We start from the raw sequence: 16243 nt of genomic DNA on the forward strand, positions 1-16243 counted from the left end.
GGTTGCCGTATCTGTTGCTCGCTCTTGCCAGTATGATAACCATTCGCTCGCTCTTTCTGACGAGTCTGGCTCTCGCGAATAAAACGCGGGTACTAAGGGCATGAAACGCGGATGCTACGGGGATTATAGGCGGATGCTATGGGGATGATACGCAGTTACTATGGGCACTAAACCCGTTACGCACGGATATGAAACGATGTAGACACGGTGTAGTGGGCATAGTAGTCCGTGTCGCGTTACATTCCGTGCCTGATACGTTAATAGCACGGTCATGGTATGATACGGTGTAGTAGGCAGAGACCTTTAGTCTTCATTGAAAGCAAGTACACCAGTTAAGCACTTAGACAAAAGTACTAAACTATGCCATTATAATTGTTGACCAATCTTTTGTGCCATCAGGAACCTCTCCTAACATCTCTCTCCCGTCTAGGTTTTAACATTTCATATGCCTAGTCTTGACTTAATCCATCACAATTTGTTAAGACATTCACTTCAACCGAAACGTGAATTGTACATTTTGAATTGGATAATGGATAAATACAAATAAACATAATGACACTAAGAGCCACTCCACACTAGCGTCACTCGAGTGTCGCAGTCTAATTAATTCTATGGCTGCTGCTCGACACAACGTTGGGGCAACTGAACAGCGACGTCATTTTCCATAGCGCTGATTAGACGCCGACACCCAAGACGCTAGTGTGGGGTGGCCGTAAGGACTGGTCTGCCGTACTCAACTAGTGTCCTGTTCCTTGGTTTTCTGCTTTGCTACACTTACCAGTCTTAAAATCACAATTAAATTATGTCCACATTAAATGTTTGTCACTACAATAAAACTGTAATACTAGACCGAGTCGTTTCATTTTCTATCGTAAGCGACATTATAAGAAGTAGTCGGCCTGGGGCTTCTTGGACGGCACGCCCCGGGACTCTTGCGGCGCCGCTTCGAATATTGTGAACTCTCGCTGAAGATTTTCGTTCAATTCTAATATAGCAGCTACGTTTCCGCACCTGAGCAAAACAAACATAAAATAAATGATAAGCTACCTCGCACAACGTATCAGCATTGCGATACAGCGAGGAAATGTCGCCAGCATCCTTGGTACAATGCCTCAAGGGCCTATTTTAGATTTAAGCTAGTTTTTAATTTGTGACGTTCCACGGCAAAAGGTACCTTATGGCACTTGGCGCTTACGTCGCATAGCGCCGCAATAATAATAGCGCGCGGCGGCGGAGCGGCGTTAATAATAGCGTAAGCGCCAACGGCCATAAGGTACCTTTACCCGTGGGACGTCACATTTCTTTTAGTAATACACTGTATATATCTTGTTTGTAAATAAATGATTATTTAGTTAAAAAAAAAATGATTAGTCTCAGAAGAGGGAGGCAGGGACTTGTTTAAATAGGAAAGCAGTTGAAAATCAAGTTTGAAACTAAGTGTCGGCATATGCAGCCAAAACAATTGTCATGCAGATATAACAATTGTCATGCAGATATAACCAGATGATGAGCATCGTGCGGCATCTTGGCATCTTCGGGGTAAAACCTACAGAATGTTCGAAACAGGTTCGAACAGATGACAACTGCAGTCTGGTAATTTACAACAGCGACAAAAAATATAAGCAAATTCCTGTGTGAATTTCTGTTCAACTAGGGAACAAATCAAATTATTTTATGAAAAAAAAATTTGATGTTTTTTTTTTAATTACTATACAATATAAATTATAAACAGAAATATATATCATAATCGTACACTCAGTGGCGGATTTGCAGTCTTAGCCGCCCTAGGCCCCAGACCCTGTAACTACTAGCCGCCCCTTTCTCAGCACGCATCATATATAGTCTGGAGTTAAATTAAATACAAGTCGTCTCCTTCACGATTTTCGTAGACATCTCTTCTAAATACCTAAAACTGGTATGGATGTGTTCCTCGTGGTCTCTAGAATACGAATTGACCGGTTTTAGTTTATGGAGAGGGGGACGTGTCGATAAAAAGGGGGGGAATGTGGGCGGCCGACCAGCATTGATATTTGTTCACATCTTGAGTCCTATGGGACCGATCGGTTCGTTTCAGGTGTCGTTTGAAAGAGTATTAAACGTGCTATTATTGCTTCATAATAACTGTAGTCATAACTGTAGTCGTTTAGAAAATATTTTAAAATATATGATTTTTTACCGTGCATGGATGGCATAAGTACTGACAAAACATGCGTCTAACTCAATAAATTATAACTTTACCGCAATTAATGTTATTACAAAATATACGAGAAATTTCATTAGCTTTCTAAAAACATAAGGTTTATTGGTGTATGGTATTATATAACCATGTAATGATGAATTTTGTTCAGCATGGGTCACTACGCACCGTCACGTAAATGGCGGGCGACCGACCTCAACTGTTCATTGTTTCTCGGGTTCTATTTTACTGATCAATTGGTGATGGATACCATTAGAAAGAATGTTAAATGTACAATAATTGGTTTCTAATAACCGTAGTCATAACTGTAGTCATTTACAAAATAATTGAAAATATATGATTTTTACCGTGCATGTGGTGTGGGACGTAAAGACAAACACTATCTCTGGAGTATAGGTTTATTCTGATCTATGATACTTATGCTAGGGTATATATATAGGGTACATGTGAGAGAGTGTGCGTGCACACTACACCTCCATTCCAAAGGAAAAAAAAAAGATTATAAGTTTAAATATATAATAATCTTTTTTTTTTTGTTCATATATTTAGTAAGTGTTAATAAGAGTAAATAGGACACAGTTACACAGTTTTAAAATTTATAACAAAAAAATTATGCAAATAAAAATATTGAATTAAAATCTACGAAATATCAATGTAACCCTTTTATCGTTTAAGGTTATAGATTTGAAAAAAAAAATTGCAAAAAGAAAAACCTTAGTCGTAAAACAAAGCAGATATAATTAACATATGACAATTGCAAAAAAAAAACAAAGATAATAAACACAATTTCAGCACGCTTCGATGACGAAACGAAATTACAAAGTAGGTACATTACACAGTTATATACTAGTCATAAGAAAAATAAAAACACAAAGATTTATAAAAAAAAACACAATAAAAAAGAAATCACATTATTCAAACATTATCACTATTATAAAAAACAGTTCTTGTCCATTTAGGACACAATACATGTGTCTAATTAGTCAATCCTAGGTAGGTACCTTTACTTTACATTCGGTATTTATCATATTTTAATACATCAATACATCATATTCTCAAATCCATAATTGTTGTTACATACTTGCAAGTAGTTTATTAAGTATTCCGTTTTTAAGACGTCATTAGTGTTAAATTTCACTTTATTTATTATATTATTTTAACTCAAAGTGTGTATCCTGTGTGCTTCACTTGCGGCAAGGGTACACAACGCATTTATTTTGTGGCCGGCCGACCTTAATACACATTTATTTATTTATTTGCTCAGGATACAAGGAATTTATTTATTACGCGCGCACACCTATTATTTCGTTATTTATACACTCAGGCAGTTCTTTTAACACGTCCATACATAAAACCTTCCATGTGTCCAAGGAGTCTCCACGATTGATGCTCGATCGAATCATGGTCAGACGCCAAGGATTCCGTGCCTGCCTTGTATCCTGGCGTACCCTCGCTATACCGTATCGCTCAAGGCCGCCTCTCGGGCCACCGAAGATGCGATAGGCATGTTCAATTTATATACTTATATATTTTACTTCATATTTCCCTCTCATACACAAAACATTCAAAAACCAACCATATAACGCAACACCATGAAAGCTTCAACATGTAAGAATTTCAACAACTCTTAGTTGATCAGGCTAATCGTTCTTTGAAAAACTTATATATATCAGCCTTCCCAAGCACTACTTAAATAAAAACCAATTCCATCTACACATATCAAACTATACCTCTCAAAACTATTCCATCCTATTTCTTTACATAAACTTCCAATCCCAAACATTTCTAAACCACAAGCCATAAAAATCCAGCTTTAAAACAATCCTAAGCATACCTATACCAACTAATAAAACTTTTCATAAACGATCACAATCCTGTTTTATTTAATACTTTTTTTTACCACCCGATTCATTTATCGTCATTTATCAATATTGTCATTATTTAATTTCACTTTGATCTTAAATCCGTCAAGTCCATATTATATGTCAACTCCAAACACATTAAATTACAAAAAAGAAATTGTCTTAAAATCAAAATAATCCTTAATTAATAAAACATCACTAATCTAGTATAATAATAATATGATATATGGTTAAAAGGAGGTATGGAGGTATATTTTTGCATTAATGTGTTAAGTTTTGTGAGGTATGATATATAAATTACATTGAATTCAAAAGATCTAAAACACTGCAGGAAGACTATGAAATTTGAGATGAAATGACAGACTTCACGTGCCATTCCATATATGGAGTACACGCGCCGCCGTCATGTGGGCTATAGGTATTGGAGAAGGATGAAGTAATTGTGTCATAATACTTAAGCAAATTTGAAAAAAATATGAATGATCACCGGAAAGCAAATTGAGGCAAGGAAAAATAATAATTATAGGAAAAAAAAATTAGCACCAAAATACACTTAAGACTGAAAATTAATTATTATTCTCGTTAATCGTTATATAATGACCGCCCTTTTATCCATATTGTGTTTCGTCATCTAGCGGCATTATCATAAATGAAATGTTATCAATAGTTCATACACTTATAAAATAATTAGTTAATGAATGCCTTAAAAATGTACGATTAAAAACTTTAAAAATAGAAGTCACTTCAATTATTATTATGTCTGTTTTTCACTTTTTTACTACCACTGTGATACGCTGGACTTCGTGCCTTGGCTTAGGGCACCCGTAGCTGCAGACCACGCCCTTATCCACCGACACGAGCAACGCCCAGCAGCAACCAACATCACAAAAATTACAAGTCTCAATTTTATTTTTAATTTTTATTAAGGTAATTCTTATTTATGTCTCGTTTACAGTCACACCTTATTTTTCTTTAAATTATTTTGTTTACTTCACTGCCCGAGAAATATTCATACGCACTTTATTTTTTCCACTGTTTTTATTACTGTATATTTACTTAGTCGAACGCGAGGTCGAACTTTTTTTTTTTCCGTTAATTTTGTAACAGAGTTCCGTTAAATCACTATAAGTTCGGATCACTACTTATCAACTGTTCCAATAGTCCGATAGGTTTTTTTTTTTTTAAATTGTTATAACACTTTAATTTATGCACTAGTTTAACTTTCAAAACTGTCCACACTGTGCAGTATCTATAACTGTCAATATGATTGAAATCAAATGTAATGTCCTTGTAAATATTGTTGATTTAATTTGTATTCTTCGTTTTCTTGTTGTTCGTCCTCTGACTGGCGCGGCGCGCCGCCAGTGCAGCGCAAGGCCGCACTGGCAGGATCGCCATGTGGTGTGGGACGTAAAGACAAACACTATCTCTGGAGTATAGGTTTATTCTGATCTATGATACTTATGCTAGGGTATATATATAGGGTACATGTGAGAGAGTGTGCGTGCACACTACATGCATGGACATAAGTACTGGTAAAACATGCTTCTAACTCAATAGATTATAACATTACCGCAATAAATATTTTCAAAATATACGGAAAATTTTATGAGCTATCCAAAAATATAAGTTTTATTGCTTTATAATGTTGTATAACTAAGTAATCATGAATTTTGTTCAGCATGGGTACTGTGCAACGTCACTTAAATGGAGCCCGGCCATCGTTGAGTTTTCATTATATTTCGGGTTCTATTTTTCTGATACATGATGGATACCATTTGCAAGCATATTAAATGTTCTGTGAATACTCGATTGTTTGAAATCTGAGGCCCAAAATAACCATTTTAAAAATATTAAAGAAAATGTTTAATTTTTACCTTAGAAGTTTGCTTAGTGACTGAAATAATTTGAGAAAGAGATAATGTAGTAAATATAGCGTGAAATTTTTAGAGTAAAATCAGCAAACTATTTATTAACTTTCCAAAAATATTGTTTAGTTACCGTACAACTATAAACATATATGTAGGTATGCCAGGACCAATTTCGCCAAGCAAGCAAACACACGGCGCGGCGAGCGCCTGGTAGACCAGCAACATTCTATTATTGTATGACAGTACATTTTATAATGTAGGTATCCAAAATGATAAAATATCGATATAAATGATGGTTTGTTTGTTTTGTTTTTTTATCACAGGAAACTTAAGTATATTTTGACTCTTTTGACAAAAGCCCAGTTCTAGGTTCATAACATCGTTAAGTTCGTAGCTTTCATGATTGCAAAACCACTGCATATGAAGTACTTAATATCTGTGTTGTTATTTGACTCACTCGTCTACACGTTAAACGTTTTCAAACCCACTCCGTAGTTAATAATTTAAAATCACCTTTTTAGTGAGATCTGAGGCTTGTGGCGTTAAAGAGATATTTGTCGCCGCACGCTCCAGGATGCAAAATAAGTGACTACTATTTGAGTAGCAGCGTATGTCCACATAATAACTATCCGTGAAGTCCGGTTTTAAGTATAGTAATAGTAAGATAAGGTCAATATTGAGTAAACTATCTATATTATATTTATTTACTATTTTATTTTACGGTCTAATTTATAGTTTTTGCTTACCTATTGATTCATTGGCGTTTGGCATTGTAGTTTTAGCTTGTAAGTATGACTCTATTGACAGTTATAAGATGTACTACGGTATTTAAATAACGCTCGTCTGTAACTACATGATCTTAGATCTATAATAGCGACTCATAACTTCTCTGTTCGACTGTAAGTCATACAAGAGAGTTAAGTAGCGATTGCGATATAAGTAGAAGACTTTATCACACGTTTAGAACCTTAAGTGCAAATTGCAGATTATTACTCATATAGATGTTAAGGTTGTTCAATTCACTATGAGCTATAAGCTATAATACTAGCAGCTTAACATGCAATATAGCGCCAAAAACAGCTACTGTAGATCTTAAATCTTTAGATGAACCTTTTAAACACTTTTATCTCACCAGAGCCTGTAAACTGTAAACTAAGACTATAGATGTAGCTATTCTAGAGCCAGGCTGTCTTTAGGTAAGAAAATAGGTGCTAAGTGTCGCCTAATTGTTTGTTGGGATTTATATGACGGTGCGCAGTGACCCATGCTGAACAAAATTCATTATTACTTGGTTATATAATATCTTACACCAATAAATCTTATGTTTTTGGAAAGCTAATGAAATGTCTCGTATATTTTGTAAATACATTAATTGCGATAAAGTTATAATTTATTAAGTTAGAACCATGTTTTAGCAGTACTTATGTGCATGCACGGTAAAAAATCATGTTTTCAATTATTTTGAAAATGACTAAAGTTATGACTACAGTTATTGAAAACCAATTATAGTACGTTTAATATTCTTTCAAATGGTATCTATCACGAACTGATCAATAAAATAAAACCCGAGAAATAATGAAAAGTTGACGCCGATCGCCTGCCATTTACGTGGCGGCGCTTAGTGACCCATGCTGAACAAAATTCGTAATTACTTGGTTATATAATATCATACACCAATAAAACTTATATTTTTGGAAAGCTAATGAAATTTCACGTACATTTTGTAAGAATATTATTGGAGTAAAGTTATAATTTATTGAGTTAGACGCATATTTTATCAGTACTTATGCCATCCATGCACGGTAAAAAAATCAAATATTTTAAAATATTTTGTAAATTACTAAAGTTATGACTACGGCTATTAGAAACCATTTATTGTACGTTTAATAACCTTTCAAATGGTACCTATCAGCAATTGATCAATAAAATAGAACCCGAGAAATAATGAAAAGTTTACGTCGGTCGCCCGCCATTTACGTGACGGTGCGTAGTGACCCATGCTGAACAAAATTCGTTATTAATTGGTTATATAATATCATACGCCAATAAAACTTATGTTTTTGGTAAGCTAATGAAATGTCTCGTATATTTTGTAATAAAATAATTGCGGTATTGTTGTAATTTATTGAGTTAGGCGCATATTTAATCAGTACTTATGCCATCCATGCACGGTATAAAATCAAATATTTTAAAATATTTTGTAAACGACTACAGTTATGACTACGGTTATTATGAAACAATAATAGCACGTTTAATACTCTTTCAAACGACACCTCACACGAACCGATCGGTCCCATAGGACTCAAGATGTGAACAAATATCAATAATGGTCGGCCGCCATCTTTGCCCCCCTTTTTTTCGACCCGTCCCCCACTCCATAAACTAAAACCGGTCATTTCGTATTCTAGAGATCACGAGGAACACATCCATACCAGTTTTAGGTATTTAGAAGAGATGTCGACGACTTTTCTCAAAACAGGCCGATTTCCACCTGTCTAATAGTATACACGGCCGCTCCTAATGCCTTGCCACCCGAGGTTTACTGGGCCTTAGGGCAATTCCGCTACTGCATCTCTTCTTCTTTTCCTTTGCCTTATCCCACATTAGGTGGGGTCGTCCTTATCCTTCGGCGCCAAGACGATCTATCTTGAGTTGTCGGGTTTTTTCAAATAGTAAATCCGCTACTGCATACACTAAAGAAAAAAAATTGTAGCATAGTTTCAAAGAAACAAACTGACCTGTAGCAGTAGTTGGGCGCCGACCACACGGTGAGCACGGTCTCGTTGAAGTGCCACTTGTAGCCTTCCATGACGAGCTGGTGCGCGCGGCAGATCATGTCGATGTCGTTGGACACGTTGAACTGCGCCACCACGTCCGACCCGAACAGGTAGCCTGCGCCGCGAGGCGACACGCCCCAGCCTTGTGTGTCTGGAATGTTTACACAGTTATCAATTTATTGCCGACACACTTGAATTTTACCGTAATCTTAAAGTATAATTTTAAGATAAACACTTGAGCAAAATTTAGCCAGTCTGTGTAGCAGTGGCGGCGCGTCAAACATATTCATAGGCAAGTCTGGGCTAATTTGGCTTAAATATTTCTTTTACAACTCTGCTCAAACGTCCAAAAACAGGCAAGCCGGTGGGAATCGGCTTTTATGGACGCGCCGCCACTGCTGTGTAGAGAAGTAACTATTTGTACAAGGGTTGCTAAGCACCTTACTTTGGTAGATTTAGCTCATATCAGGTGAACTTTTTTCACTATGCCACCTGAAGGCGAAAGCCGAGCTCAACTATAAATATAAACTTTATTGAAAAGGGTCGATCTCTGTAGAGACGAATGGAAAGCTAAAGTGAAACTGGAACCATTGAGCACTAGAAGAAATTAAGCCTTATCAGCCTGGTAATTCAAAAATAATAATAAAATCATACTCATTGAAAATAATGAAACACATCACACTCTGTCTTGATAAGAGTTAAGAACAACAATCATTACCATCTATCTACCATGTATTACAGTACAATATCTGGGAGACCGAGCTTTGCTCGGAAAACATATAAAATCTCAAAAATTAGCGTTTTCCAAGAGATAAGACCTAGCTAGATCGATTTTTCGCCCCCGAAAACCCCCATATACCAAATTTCATCGAAATCGTTAGAGCCGTTTATATGTATATATATATATATAAATAAATATGTAAGAATTGCTCGTTTAAAGGTATTAGATAGTATAAAATACAGTTGCTTCCCGCTGTCTGTCCCTATGTACACTTAGATCTTTAAAACTACGCAACCAATTTTGATGCGGTTTTTTTTTAACAGATAGAGTGATTCAAGAGGAAGGTTTATGTATAATTTGTTAACCCGTGCGAAGCCGGGGCGGGTCGCTAGTTACAGTATAAAGCCGCAGTATTACCTTCAGGGTCGCTCCACAGCAGGTCGCACATAGGTCCGTCGTGCGGCACCTCCTGCTTGCGGTCGATGGTGCGGATCTGGTCCAGCGTCTGAATGGACGGACTAAGCCCGCCGTGCACGCAGAATATCCGCCCGTCTATGATGGCCGAGAGTGATAGGTAGTCGAATATCTCTGTGCAGTACCTGAAATTTATAATCATTGTAGTTGCTATATAAAATATGGTATTATTGTCTTTGAACTGAAATGGAATTGACTGGTTTCTTTTTAAGTTAAATTGATTAACTTTACTTGGTAGAAAATTGAACCAAACTGTACATAAATTGATGTGGACCCAGTTAAGGTTCAATTTTTGTTATGGCTCTGATTGTTAGCTTATAAACAAGACCAAGTGCGGGTTGTTTAAAAAACTTGTGCGGATCTAAGATGTGGATGTCAACTTTAGCCAGAATTTCTCCATGAGGGGGACAATGCCGTCCTCGACACGTCAGAGGTAATTTTAAAGTTTAAGTGTAGGCGATTAAGTCTCGTTCCTAATTAACAATGTGTGAAAATCGTGAAAGTTTATAAAGAAAAACTGTTACTGAAACCAAAACTGAGATTTTGGTAACAACAATAAAACTGGTTACCTCCAAACTGTAATAGATCCATATTTCCGCAAACATTCATCATAGAACCCATACACCTGTGTGATCTGTCTGGACTCATGGTTCCCTCTGATAAGTGTGATGCGGTCAGGATATCTCACCTACACATAAAAAAAAAAATATATAAAATAAAATATTGCTTACAAAGTTTATGCATGCTGCTATCTTAAAAATTTCAAAAGTATAGTTTCATAGCGACCAACATAACTCATCATCTCCTGTCTTCCTCGCGTTGTCCCAGCATTTTGCCACGGCTCATGGGAGCCTGGGGTCCGCTTGGCAACTAATCCCAGTAATTGGCGTGGGCACTAGTTTTAGTAGCGACCAAGCCTAGTGGGTAGTGACCCTGCCTGTGAAGCCACGGTCCTGGGTTCGAATCCCAGTAAGGGCATTTATTTGTGTGATGAGCCTGTGCTATATTTGTTCCTGAGTCATGGTTGTTTTCTATGTATTTAAGTATTTGTATATTATATATATCGTTGTCTGAGTACCCACAACACAAGCTTTCTTGAGCTTACCCAATTTGTGTAACAATGTCCTATAATATTTATTTATTTAATATTTATTTATTTATTTAACTATGATAGATAATTGATTTGAAATTATACTTCTCTATTATGATAGCTGAGTGCCTGTTTGTCTTTAACATAATGTTATGTTCAATATCAGTGGAAAGGGAGCTCATCTGTTGATTTAGTTGTATATTAAAACTGCCTATTAAATATTACATGTAGCAAAACTTAGGTGCCTTGGTATTGATAGATATAGGTATAAGTCTGTAAGAGTAAAATACTTGCGATTTTCACCAGTTTTTACCAGTACAGTAACTAACATTATTCAACCTCAATGCACTTAAATGCATAAAAACTACACAGTTATAGTAGTTATACTACAAAATATAAGTTGTTACCTTCAGTGCTAGTAATAGTAAGAAAGTTTCAACAGAGTAAAACCCTCTGTCCACAAAGTCCCCCATAAAAAGATAATTGGTCTCTGGAACATCTCCTCCTACTTTAAATAATTCTTTCAGGTCATAAAACTGACCATGAATGTCTCCACACACCTGTAATAAAAAAAAAAACATACATACAATGTGAGCCCCAACATGAACCCTTGTTGCCACATTACCTGTATAGGAAAGTGCATACTTTGAAGATGGATTGTACCAAAACCTTCCAAAAAGCAAGTAATATAAAGTTATGTTTAAATGCGCAAAACTACAAATATTCTAGTACCAGATACCTGATATATGCTGTAATAACCTGACATAAACTGTAATGTGGCTAATTCCATCAACGTCATAGGGACTATTCCGTCTACTAACGTTTTTCTCGAACAACTAACAAAATTGATAATTTCATCGACAAAGCAGCGAGTTTCAGCAATCAAAAGCAATGTTTTTTTTCCTAAAATTGAAAATCAAAGAAATATACGCTCATGACGATATATAGCCCCTATGACGGAATTGTAGTGATTTGTCATCATGTCATCAAACACCTGGTACTTCTGGTAGGTACTTCTAAGTAAAGAATGACTTGGGCATTAAATTATTCCTGGTTAATAAATATGCAGAGTAGATACAAGGAATGTAATACAATGTTTTTTAAATCCGCAACAAAGTACTAGCTTACTTAACATGGTGTCGATTTTATGATTGGAATAGAGTATTACCTACGTATGATAGTGCTCGGTTCATATACTTTTATGTTTAAAAAAATGTTGTGATTGATAATAAGGAAAAGAGAACAGCAAATGTGGTACATACTGTTACAGGGGAATCCACTCGCTGGACGTTGCTTTCTTCTACTAGGATTTCGCGCGCCTTTGCGCAAAGGGCTTTAACCTCGGCTTCCATTATTATCTCGCAGCGCTTAAGCTGCTCGATTTGGCGGTCGAGATCACTAGTATCAGACATTGTAGTAAATAAATCGCAAGGACAAACCTGCAACAAAGAAAATTAAGTTGTACATGTACAATTACTGATAAATTGCTCAAAGAAAATGGAACCTTCAAGCTTCAACAATGAAGCATATAGTAGAGCAATTAGCAAGAGTGAAAATAAATGTATTTACTTACAAGCAAGCAACTATTCTTCAATATAAAACGTTAAATTCTACAAACAATCACAATCCGCCATTACAAACACGTTACAGTTACAGCTGACCACAGATAAGATGAAGCATAAACGATTTTTTAATTCGTTCGGAAACACGACACACGATATTATTTTTATTGCAACGTTAAATTTTCATGTGAAACATGTCCATTTGTATGTCATATTTCGTATAAAAATATGTTTCGAAATGTTTTACTACTATTATTAATTTAATATTCGCAGTTTTTATCCAAATACACAATCATATGACGTCATTTTTCAAGGACAGAAGGATCACTGTCTGTGTGTACTATGCATGTACATTTTTTTTCTATATAATAATATCGGTCAGTCGTGTAAGCGCCGCTTTCTAGGGTTGTTTTTGCGCGTCTGTGTCCTGCGTATCGATTGTAGTATTTGTGTTTTGTTTATCGTGTGGTGGTTGTGGTGCGTGAATAGTGTCAGTGCTTTCGGTTTATTTTTTGAAAATAAAAAAAAACATGGGAAACATCCACACTGTCGGCCCGAATGAGGCGCTTATAGTTTCAGGTATGTACCAAAAATAAACATTAGCATTTTGTTGACAGAAGTAGTTGCTTGTGTGCCGAAATTAAACATGCTAATGTGATTCGTATTGTGCATATGAATGGGGAACTGATAATGTCTAGACCGAAAATTATTAATGATCACGATCAGTGCCGTTTCTCGTTAAAATAATACATATATGGTATTTTAAGCAGCTATATTGTATTTCTAAATCTCTTCCGGCAACAGGCATCGTAAAAAATACCTATGAAACTTTGTAAATCACGAAGGAAATATTATTAGAAATGTTTTTCCTCTTCCAGTATTACTTCACGCCTTATGTTATGATGTAGGTATTCATGTCTACCTAATGAAATGACCTCTAAATCCTCTAATAGATATTTTTTCAGTCAGAGAATTTAGAGATCAGTGCAGTGTAAACACAGTGTTTACTTTGCCTATGCTTACATAAATTTTGAATTGTATTTACAAAACTTTGATACCTACATGATCTTACATAATTTACATCTCGCGAAAATACTCAAATGATTTTATATTCCCGAGATAAATTATTTCGGTAGAGTCGGATCAAGATAAATCTGCATGGCCTTTGCACTTGCAGTGACACATTGTTGCAATGTCATCATGAATGTCAAATTTCTATGAAAATATGACGTTTACTTATAATGACACTGCTTCACTTTGTTCTGTCCAAGTCGGTGCAAAGTTAGCGTAGACGGATTCTTTGACTCTACCTTCCTTCACTGCTGCATTCTCCAAATTAATCATTAGCACCACATAATAAATAATAGTATGTACTAAGTACAGAAGACTCACTCTCTAACAAAACGCGTCTGTTACGATCAGCACAGATATGGCCGCTAGGTGGCGACAGCGCCACGCGCGGCTTATAGCTTTCCCCAAAATTGGGGCGGAACGGATGTACTTTTAGCTACCTGTATCAAAGCGACGAAATCGCGGAGTGAGCCACGCCTGGCACTACTGCCATTACTTACTGCTAATAGCATTAAGATTAGGAACAGTAACGATTTAATGTTAGGTAGACTCTAGCTAGTAGATATAAGCCGCTATTTTACGAGGGATTTCGTCATCGGATTCCCCAGACGGACACGCCCGACAGACCATTGGTGTGGGACAAGGTCGGATCAATTAATTGAGTGGCCGAGATATGTACATATATAGCATATAAGTACTATACCTACGTCTATCGTCGTATTTTAGACACCACGTGGATACCCTAAGTAAAATTTCTGTACAACATACTATATTTACCTACCTACCTACAAGTCGATTGTAGACGCGAAGTTTGATCTTGTTACAATTTTTTTTGCTTTAATCACGAGTATCACAACTAACGTATTCGTCAGGCCCACATAATGCAAGTACCTAGTAGGTACCTACCATAAACTTTCTCAACATTGCCTAACATGTCAAATATTGTCTAGGTTATAAATACCTACAGTGATTCACTGCCAAACCGTTGTTTATCTAATTCCTATTAGATTAGAGGCTGTTATCAGGAATAATTAGATACCTACTGACAACTGTTCTGTAGAGATCACTGTTTTTTCAAACAGGCAATTTGAGCTAGTTTACGTTGCTCTCTTACTCTTATTTAGATATGAGCGCCGATAGGCATTTAGCCGGCGGCGGCGCGCCGGTCAAAATTGGTCGGCGGCGGCGGCGAATCGGCGGCGTGGCCTTGAAACACCTTCGATATATGAAAAAAAGAATCCAAACCAAAATTTTACTGAAAAAACATGTTTTTGCTGTAAGAAAGTTATAAAATAAATGCAATTTTATTTTAAATGATAATTTATTGAATAATGGTACGAAAAAAGATTTATATCGTAAGCTGTGGATAAGCGGTATCGCGCGGCATCAGAGGCGGTCTTAATCTTGGCGAGGTTCTGGCCGGAAGATCTTAGCGAGGCCCTTATCTTTTGTGCTAAGTAAAAAATTGCGGATTGAATGTACCAGAGAAACGTCTTGTCGACAGTGCACGGAAAATCGAGCTCCGTCATTAACCGATTTATGTCGAAAAGTGAGGCCCAAGGCCGAGCTCCATGTAACACCGAAGACTTGATTTCGACGCCTCCCAATGCGAGGCCAGAGGATGAGCTGCAGGTAAGCATACGTACAGCTAAGAATCGAACGCCAAGTGTACGCTTGGCTGACGGCCGAACGCCTGGAGCACTGATTGCGGCGCGCTTCTATGCGAGGCCGAGCTACAAGAGAGCAGAGCGAGGTCAAAGGCCGATAAAGACCGAAGCCATAGTGTTAAAGATCTGGAGCTTTCCTGCGGGCGCAATCGTGCGACGCCAAAGGCCGAGCTGCAATGGAGCTAAGATCAGACAAGGACCAATGCTCAAGCGTTTTAAAAGAGGCCGAAAGTTGAGCTCCAAACAGGGCCAAAAACTTGCAGGTTCAGATAGCTGCTTACTTCCATGCAAGCGATGCAAGGCCAAAAATTGAGCTGCGAGAGAGCAAAGCTTGAAATTTGAACAGTGGCCAAGTTTAAATGAAACCCGATTCCGACGCCCTTCCGTGCGAAGCCAACGGCCGGACATTTGGACGTGGAAACCATTGATATCTCAAAATTAACCCCTTTTTATACCTTTTAAAGACGTTTAATCATGCTTGCAATACCTAGTTAAATTCGCGGTATATGTCGGATAGTTAATAGCTGGCAAATTTAGTTATGCATTGGGTCGATAATCCAAAGATGTGGGTTCGAGTGTCACGTTAAATAGCCAGAGTTGATCACAGTTAATTTTTTCATTGTGATTGACATATTTCTAGTGTATATACAATCTATAAATTTTAATCTAGAACGTTCCACAATAAAAATCGAAGGAAATCAGTATGTTTATTACGAGCATATTGATGTTTAAATTGATATTAAATAATTTCGTTTCCCCAAGACTAGTAGCGCGGTTACTAGACAGATAAATTTGCATTTACCTTCGATATTTATAAATTATATGGGCCTAAAATACCTTTTGAATGCCTATAAACTATTCGAAGTGGCACCGTTAAAGATCTAACCTCGATTGAATATATATTATCTGATTCTGAAACCTCTGAAAGTAGTAGTAACTACCAAGGTCACG

At 36.7% G+C, this 16243-nt stretch overlaps 2 protein-coding genes across 3 annotated transcripts in view; one reads left to right on the forward strand and one right to left on the reverse strand.

The window, feature by feature from the left end:
* Positions 1-696: 696 nt before the first annotated feature.
* LOC134657063 (serine/threonine-protein phosphatase 4 catalytic subunit) lies at positions 697-12679 on the reverse strand. The gene is made up of 7 exons (XM_063512618.1): positions 12566-12679; positions 12255-12431; positions 11400-11552; positions 10472-10590; positions 9846-10027; positions 8669-8858; positions 697-1011 (listed from the first exon to the last, which is right to left on the reverse strand). The coding sequence occupies exons 2-7, from the start codon at positions 12402-12404 to the stop codon at positions 882-884; spliced, it is 924 nt and encodes a 307-aa protein (XP_063368688.1). The 5' UTR covers positions 12405-12431; positions 12566-12679; the 3' UTR covers positions 697-881.
* A 276-nt stretch (positions 12680-12955) lies between these two features.
* The window catches only part of LOC134656893 (flotillin-2), a 384591-nt gene continuing 381303 nt past the window's right edge, over positions 12956-16243 (forward strand). The window contains exon 1 of one of the 2 annotated variants that reach the window (XM_063512438.1): positions 12956-13133. In XM_063512438.1, coding sequence (XP_063368508.1) covers positions 13085-13133 — 49 coding nt within the window. In that variant the 5' untranslated portion in view covers positions 12956-13084. The remainder of the gene's footprint in view (positions 13134-16243) is intronic. The other variant, XM_063512437.1, reaches the window with a different exon arrangement.

This window comes from Cydia amplana, chromosome 19 (genome assembly GCF_948474715.1).
Source record: "Cydia amplana chromosome 19, ilCydAmpl1.1, whole genome shotgun sequence".
Taxonomy (NCBI): Eukaryota; Metazoa; Arthropoda; class Insecta; order Lepidoptera; family Tortricidae; genus Cydia; species Cydia amplana.

What these genes read in the sequence shown, in the direction of transcription:
- LOC134657063 (XM_063512618.1), bottom strand. Translation starts at nt 12,404, where the DNA reads ATGTCTGATACTAGTGATCTCGACCGCCAAATCGAGCAGCTTAAGCGC. An exon ending in GGATCTATTACAGTTTGGAG is followed by an intron (nt 10,028 to 10,471) that starts GTAACCAGTTTT and finishes TATAAATTTCAG; the next exon opens with GTACTGCACAGAGATATTCG. An exon ending in GCTGTGGAGCGACCCTGAAG is followed by an intron (nt 8,859 to 9,845) that starts GTAATACTGCGG and finishes TAAACATTCCAG; the next exon opens with ACACACAAGGCTGGGGCGTG.